General features: G+C 45.5%; 1 protein-coding gene across 1 annotated transcript in view; it reads right to left on the bottom strand.

Moving 5' to 3' along the window:
• Positions 1–2,346: 2,346 nt before the first annotated feature.
• ALDH1L2 (aldehyde dehydrogenase 1 family member L2) overlaps positions 2,347–8,609 on the bottom strand; it is a 49,571-nt gene continuing 43,308 nt past the window's right edge. Inside the window, exons 22-23 of the mRNA XM_045826611.1 lie at positions 7,178–7,377; positions 2,347–4,426 (exon numbers count right to left, since the gene is read on the bottom strand). Of these exons, the coding sequence (XP_045682567.1) occupies positions 4,371–4,426; positions 7,178–7,377 (256 nt within the window). The 3' untranslated portion in view covers positions 2,347–4,370. The remainder of the gene's footprint in view (positions 4,427–7,177; positions 7,378–8,609) is intronic.

Here is an 8,609-nt window from a genome sequence, read left to right as displayed (position 1 = left end):
TGTGCCCTGACTGGGAATTGAACAGGCAACCTTTCAGTTTGCAGGCTGGTGCTCAATCCACTGAGCCATACCAGCCGGGGCTCCTTTGTGGAGTTTTGGTAAGAAATTGAGTGAATGCATATCATGTGCTAAGAACAGCATTGAGTAAACATGAGGTGTTATGATGCTATAAGAATAATACACAAAGACTAATACACAATGGTGGCAAAAACTTGGGAAAATCTGTAAGATTCCTACATCCTTTGACTCAGGAATTCCACTTCTAGGAATTTACCCAATTACATAAGTATGGCTTTGTTCATAACTTTTCTAAAAGATTTATTGCAGCGTTTAAAGCAGTAAAAAAGCACACCTAAATACCCAGCTAGAGAGAGCGAGTTGAGTTAAAGCCACTGAATGTGTGTGCAGAGGAGCGTTTATTGGCAGACAGATGCTTATAGACCATTAACTGAAAAAGCAGGTAACATAGTCATGTACACTTACACTCGTTATTAAAAAAAAAGTATGGGCATAGAAAAAGTCTGGAACATTCTCACATAATGTAGGGGACCGGTCTGTTTCAGTCTGGCAAATGTGATTCAGCTCTGGATGGAACACCCGCAGAAGCGGAGTGGTGGGCAGGAGCCAGACCTTCAGACCGAGTTTTCCTGTGGGAACCAGCCTAGAAAATGCATACTGACTGTTACGGCTTGCTCTTGCTAAAACTCCCTCACCCTGGTCTGAAACAACAAATGTGTATCGTATATCTTCAAGGTGGTTTCCAAAGCCTGTGTGAATTCTCCCAAGGTCAGAGCTCATCAGCTCGTCACCACTCCCCTCTGCACGTTATTTTCATTTCCCTGATTGTACCTAAAATGTAGACAACAATATTCTATGTCGTAGATAATAAGTCTTTCTCTGATGCAAGCCCCGAGAAAGACAACAAAAGCCTGTCTAGGCAAGGGTCGGGGCACTCTCCTCTTGAGGGAGTGGCCAAGGCACTCAGACTCTCCCCTTGAGAGAGTAGCCGTGCCGTCCTCTTTTTCTCCACAGGATGGCCATCGCCTGTGCATTTATTCTGGTCTCCAGCCACAGCAGGCGGACTCTGCTGGCCGGAGTCCGCCACAACATAACATCTAGGATTATCTCTGTGTGGAGAATTTATGGTTGAGTCTTACCTTCCTCTTTTATGTGCTTTTACACTATTAGGTGTTATTTAATCATTTAAAAACTCACTTGGGTATTATTGGCAAAGTAGTAACAATAATAACAATGCACCCTATCCATCACGTCTTATGTCTGATAACTCAGTCCAGCTTCCCCTTAACAGTTATTATTTTCTTGAAGGAGTGGTGTGGGGAAACCAGACTTGGCTTCTCACCCTGTCTCTACCCACCTCCACAAAAGCTTTTGCAGGTAATGTCCATTCTGCTTTGTTCTTTAGCTTGACGTACATTTAGTGTGTGTGTCTACCATTTGCTCCCCAGGCCCTGATTTAGGCACCAGCACGAAAAGCTGTGTCAGCTTGGTTCAGACCCTGCCCCCTGCCGCTCCATTGCTTGAAAGCCTGTTCTGCCACTTAACAGCTCTATAATGTGGGTGGGTAACTTAACCGTTCTCACTTGAAAGCAAATATTTGTTGAGCTCCACCTACATGTGAGGCTCTGGAGGTAGAACAATGAACAACAGAAGCACCTGTTCATGAAACTTACATTCTAATGGGGAGAGAGCGATGATAAAGACACATACGCCAGGTTGGGATAAATGCTCTGAAAATACTGCAGGATGAGGAGAATAAAGAACAACAGGCAGATGAGGCGTGAATGTGGGTACGTAAGTTCTAGAAAGAGTAGTCAAAGAATGGATCTCGACTAACGTGCTATTTGAGGAGAGTAAGGCAGCCAGCCTGGAGGAGGTGTTTGGGAAAAGAGTTTCAGGAAGAGGCAGTGGCATGCGGGCCCGGCTTGCACGCGTTCTGATTGTGCCCACCTCCTCCCAACCCTGTGTTTGGTGAGATCAAATCGATAAGTTGAAATCAGCCTTGATGAGAGCACTTGTACACAGAAATCAGCAAATACTATGAATTTTGCCCCCAGAGAGCCACTTGTTAAATGTTTATCAGCACACCACTGGGAAGCACAAGCGGTAAGTGCAAAGGCCCTGAGGTAGGAGCGTGCCTGGTGTGCATGAGGAACATCGAGGCAACCTGGGTGGCCAGACAGAACGAGAGGGAAGTGGAAGAGGTGACGAGGTCGGAGGTAGCTGGGAGCAAGACCAATAAGACTCCACTGGTCATGGGAAGGACAGTGGCCTTTATTCTGAGCAGAATGGAGGCCATTGGAAGGTTTAAAGCCAAAGCGTGGCGCCCCCCGACTTGAGCTTTGAGCAGAACCCCAGGGAGGAATCAGGAAGACGAGCTGGGAGACCAGCAACAAGTTAGATAAGAGACAATGGTGGCTTGGTAGAGGTGGAGGTAGTAATAAAACGAGCACCTCAGTTTATTCATTTTTTCAGATGTCGTGCATATCAAATGACATAACATTTACACACATTGGTCGAGCACACAGGAGGCCACCAGTAAACGATCGCTGTTCTTATTATTGACAGAATGCCGATCCTGGAGTGAGGACGGGGTGCTCCTATCTGGTTAGGAAGGAAAACGACTTTAGCACCAAGTGGTAACTACTATGTTCCAGACAAGTGGGAGCACAGAGGGGAGACACTTGGACCACGTTGGGGGTAGAAAGGTCAGGCAGGGTGTTCGAGCCAAAGGGGTCAGCGGGAGCGGAGGTGAGGGGAGAGGGAATTAAAAGGAATGTAACACTGCTGACGTGTCCACACGTCCCCAGTTCAGTGAGGAGCGGATCTCAGCTTTATCCTCGAGCAAAACACTCTGTGATCTGAAGGAACAGTGATAATTAAATTACTCGGTGTGCTAATTAAATCACCAAGTAGGCTGTGGATCATTAGTTTCCAAATGAAATTCAATGGTAATTCTATGAATTCCACGGAGCCTTTGATTCTGATCCAGTCCGACTTCAAAACTCCAGCTGGTAAGAACTTTAGAAATTACTGTGGAAAAAAGGAGTTTTTAATCCGAGGCCCAAACGTGGGCTTCAGGAGGTCCATGCATCCCATGAAGCTGTCTGCAGGACCGTGTGTGTGCGCAGTGAATTTGGGGAGTAGAAGTGGAACAGAGGGGTTCCATTGTTATCAGATTCTCAGAGAGGTTCATGGCCCGGAGATGAACATTCCTACTGAGATGAACATTAGAAGGTGAGATGAGTCTGGAAGAAGGGGCATGCTTTCGTTTGCCATTTCGTCTATCATTAAAATATTTGGTGAAGCGATGTTTTAAATCGCATGAAATCAGTTCAAACACTGCATTTAAAAGTGGTCCCTTTATAATAAGGCCTTTGTCACTTTATCCACACGTGAACCCAGAGTACTTTCATTTCCACTCAGAACTGCGGCCGTGCCAAGCTCTGCTGGTGCATGAGCTGCGATGTAACAAAAAATGCTTCCAAAGTTTGCTGTATTAGAAAATGCCAGGGTCACCTGGCATCCTTCCTTTTGAGTATTTTCTGCCTGCGACTTTGTTGTCATTGCTCATTGATTATTGACTTCCTACAGTCCCCTGATTGTAAGCTGCTGAGTCTTCAAAGTGACAGCTAGTCCTGGGTTTCTTCAAGGCCAACGAGATTGCAAACATTTCACTTTAAAGTGAGGAATAATAGAAGTCAGTTGCTCTGACTAGAATGTAAACTATTTGGAGCCAAAGATCATGTCATTAAGTTTTGTATACTTTTCAGGAGAAAATATGCTACTTCATACCTAGTAGGTATTCAAGAACTGCTCATGGGTTGGTCACCCCTCACAGTGGGCTGAAAAACAGAACATCAAAGGCACAAAGATATCTCTTATTTCCAAGCATGAAAAAAGGAACATTCCTTATAGCAAATACTATTCCTTGAAGACAAAATTCTAGAAAATCTTTTCAATAACCCAAAATGTATGGTTTAGAGGTTAAAACCTGCACAAGTTTCTAAAAAGTATACTCTGAGATTATAACTGCATAATATCAACGTTTTCGAGATGAACAGCCGTGACTAGATTAGTTTTGGGTTGGGGGGAGCCGGCTCAGCATTGTAGACATGTGCGATGTATGACATGGACAAAAACGAACAAGAGGAAGTTACTTTAAGGTACAGAAGGTGCATGGCTCAGGCACATGTGTATGTGCTTAGACAAGTGGCCTGTCCCCACAGTCCCTGTGTGTCATTGTGGCTGGTGGCTGAGACATCCTTCTTTGGCACATCCAGGCTTCTCACGGGTGTGGAGAATTGGGGTCTCGCGCTGCCTGCCAAGGGTTTCCTGACCTGGGCGTTGCTCTAATATTCCAGGGTCACCGTCTTGGTTTTGAGGTATTCGTTTAGCGCTTCCTCACCTGGAGAAGAGAAAGACTGTTGATGCATGACGTTCATAGGTGGATGTGATGTCACCAGACTTTCAGCCATAGGTGTGGGTGTCTAGGACTCTCAGCCAGTAGAATGTGGCCCAGACCAGTGCTCACCAGCCTTTGAAGTTCAAGTGCTCACCTGATGATGCCGTGAAGCTGCAGCTTCTGACATGATTACGTCTGGCAGAGACCCCGCAATTATCATGCCTCTTGTGTTTACTGTCCCTCTCTTTGTTTTCAAAGTTAAATTTTTTTTCACTTACAGTTTATATTCAGTATTATTTTGTATTGGTTTCAGGTGGACAGCTTAGTAGTTAGACAATCGTACACTTACTTAACAACGTGTCCTCCCACCCCACTATTCCCAGTACCCACCCGGCACCATACATAGGTATTTTGACATTATCGACTGTATTCCCTGTGCTGTACTTTACGTCCCTGTAACTAGACTGTAACTACCAATCTGTGCTTCTCCACCCCATCACCTGTTTCACCCGGTTCCCCAGCGCTCCTCCCCCCGGCACCATCTGCCTCTCTGCATCTGCGAGTCTGTTTCCGTTTTGTTTGTTCATCTATACCGTTCTTTAGAGTTCACGTATAAGTAGAATCATATGGTATTTGTCTTTCTCTGACTGGCTTATTTCACTTACCATATCCTGTGTCTCCTGATTTCGTTACTTTTTCTTGCACTTGTTCAGTCTTGCGTTGTTTTACAAATTCAGCGTGGCCCACGAGCACAGCGTTTACAGAGTGCAGCGCACGGTACTGTCCTGGCCCCTCTCACTCACCCACCGCTCACTCACTCACTGACTCACCCAGAGCGGGGTACAGTCCCGCAGGCTCCACTCACGGTAAGTGCCCCACACAGGTGTACCGTTTCTATCTTCTACAACCACATTTTTACTGCACCTCTCCTATGTTTCTCTATGTTCAGATACACAAACACTTACTATTGTGTTACAACTGCCTACGGTCTTCAGTGCTAATTATATTTTAAAGATAAGGAAAATGCAGTTTTCCTGATTTATATAGTATCTTAAAAGCCATATCCAGGCCAAGAAGAAAAACAGGTCCTGCTTTCTGTTTCTATTCTGAGCTAGCACAACCATCCGCTCCTATAGCAGTTACGGGGCATGAATGCCACAGGCCCAGCTAATGAGTATGTGATGCTGACAGCGGAGCTAAACCCAGGGTTGTAACCTTAAATTTGAATCACTTTGGGGAGCTATTAAACCCCCCCATTGAGGTCACACCCCAGAGCAATTAAGTCAGCATCTTTGTATTTTTATTTTTTGAAGCTCCCAGGTGATTCTAATCCAATGTGCAGCTGGGAACCACTGAGCTAAGGGAGTTTAAAATTCGGAGAGGAAGAAACTATTAGGCAAATTCTACTGTTTTATAATAAAACAGAAACCTGAAGCTGGTCCATTATGCTCTATCAAAAGACAAGTGGAGCACCGTTGCCTCGCTTTATAACAGTAATTTCTCTAAGAAGACCTCCCACTGTGTTTTAGATGCAGGAATGAGAGCCAGATTAAAGACATGAAAGAAATTTAAAAAACACCTGACTTTACCTTCAACTCAGTGGAATTTAAAATGAGAGCTACTTTTATTGCTGCAAATGCATTGCTCAAAGTCACCAGGAAAGAGAAAATGTAAAAATATCCCAAATTAACCACACTTGTATTAGTGGACTATGATTTCAGTAAATCACAAATATTTCAGTTTTTGAAACGACAGGCTAGACCTGACTGTGGGGAGTTAAGAACATGGGCTCCAAGTGGATTGAGCACGGGCCTGTGAATCTAAATGTCACTGGTTCGATTCCCAGCCAGGGCACATGCCTGGGTTGCAAGCCAGGTCCTCAATTGGGGGCGTGCGAGGGGCAACCACACATTGATGTTTCTCTTCCTCTCTTTCTCCTTTCCTTCCCCTCTCTCTGAAAAAAATAAATCAATAAATTCTTTAAAAAAAAAAGAACATGGGCTCACAGCCAGTTTGCTTGGCTTGAATTCTCCTTGCCAGTGGCTGGCTGTGTGACTTGGAGCAAGCTACCCAGCCTCTCTGAGCCCTCTTCTTCCTCATCATTAAATAAAGATAATAGACGGCACCTGTTTCCCAAGGCCACCATGAGAGTGTGTGTGCTCACACAGGTGGTGAGAATGGGGCCCGGTTTAGCCTTCAAAGTGAGCTCCAGCTTGGAGTGTGGTGGTGTCCCCGCCCACACTGCATTCCATTGGGTGCTTTCTACAGACTAAATCTGAGTTCCCAGACGCCCAGCAAACCCTGCCAGTCGGTAGCAGCGTGGACTCTGAAAGGTTGCCAAGCAGCCCAGAGACAGGACTTGCTCTCCGAGCTCATTGGTTCTTGCCCGGTATCCACGTTTCCCGTCTTGGTTCCACTTAGTCCCGTGAACGCTAAACCAAGTTCGTGCTGAATGTCAGGTAAGAAAACCAACGCTATTTTAGCGAAAAGATATTGTCAGAGGTGCTTTTACCTTTCAACACTCATCTTCTTCTTTTAAATAGAAGCACTTTTCCACACAATTTGTGCCCTTTTCTGTATAGTCGAAACAACATTCAACATTTCAAAAAATGTGTCCTGTCTAAACCCAAGTCCAGCTGCTTTATGGGCAATGCATGCCCCTCCTCGGAGTGCACGGGAGCTGCACCAAACACAGTGCAGCCTTCCCTGCGATGGGGAAACCAAGGGGACAGGCGGCGCAAAAGCCGGGCGTACCTAAGTCCTTCCCGAAGCCGGACTGTTTCACGCCGCCGAACGGCGCCGCCACGTCCGTCTTGTTGTACGTGTTAATAAACACGGTTCCCGCCTCCAGCTTCTCACTCACGTACATAGCTTTATTTATGTCTCTTGTGAACACCCCCGAGGCCAAACCGTACTCGGTGTTATTTGCTCGCCGCAGCACTCCATCGATGTCCCTACAGGATGTTTTTAGGAAGATATAACACTTCGTTAAATGTAACGCACCACACTCCCGTTTTATGCTCTAACATTTTCCCCCGCAGTGTTAGAAACAGGAAAGTATTACTGCCAACCTGCTTACATTTTTAGAAATAAGATTGTCCAGACTTTACCAGAAGAAACTCCCAGTGAAATATTACAACTGCATGTCACATTTTTCATATATATGATACACCACCATTTGAAATCTGATCTGAAGTCATCTTTTCAATCTTCTTTATTGGTTCTCCTTTATGACTTCCTCATTCCCCCTCCTCTCCCTTGAGTCCCACTTCTAGATATATGCTCGGATTTTACACGTGGTCCAAGGCTCATTTGGTGCCTCAGCCTGAAGCCTCCCTCCTCCGCTCCCGCCAGCGCCACAGGTGCGGCGTGGAGGGTAGTAGCAAATGGGAAGGCTGGCAGCCAGACTGCCTGGGTGACCTTGGGCAAGTGACTTCATCTTCCCATGCTATGTTTATTCTTGTGAAAATGAAAATGATAGTAATAGCACCTGCTTCACTGTTGTGAGGATTGAATGAGCTAATAGTGCCCAGTACACAGTAATTGCCCAGTGAAAGTCAGCTATAATCAGGGGGCACAGGTTCCTCCAATTCAGGATTTGGATTAACTCTTCGGGTACTTATGGTTCGCCTCCTAGCTAGACTGGAAGCCCCCCGAGGGCAGAGGCAACATCTTGTTCCTCTTTACACCTGGTGCAATCAATATGCTAATTCAGTAAAAGGAGAGTAAAACAATCCCTTAATTCAGTCTGGTGATTTCCCTGCTCTGTGACTCAGTATGTGTCCAGGTCCTACATGCCTGTCATAGTGCGAGCATCTCACTTTTCTGAGTGTCTTCCTAATGCTCAGGAACACATGGATTTCCTACAGTAGGGCCAGCAGAACCAAGCCAAGTATCTTATCGGGTGCTCCGGCAAAGAGACAGAACCTTTTCCAAAACTGGGAGAAAAATGAATTGTGCAGAATTTTCTAAGAGACAGCACAGGCTTTACTGTGGGGCCTCCCAAAGGTATTTTCAAAAGCAATCTTGATTACACACAATTTTCAACTCGCACAAGAGATTTGGAACCTACATTGGAGTACACTGAGGCTCTGCTACAATTCTCCCACTTCTTCACGTATTGCGCATGGTAGGGACCCAACTATTTATATAGACTAGACTAAGGCTTCATGCCATTGCTCGTGAG

This window comes from Phyllostomus hastatus, unplaced genomic scaffold, assembly GCF_019186645.2.
Source record: "Phyllostomus hastatus isolate PE091 unplaced genomic scaffold, TTU_PhHast_1.1 phas_scaffold_755, whole genome shotgun sequence".
NCBI classification, from domain to species: Eukaryota; Metazoa; Chordata; class Mammalia; order Chiroptera; family Phyllostomidae; genus Phyllostomus; species Phyllostomus hastatus.
Note: the sequence above shows the minus strand (reverse complement) of the source record. Positions and strands in the feature narration are given on the sequence as shown.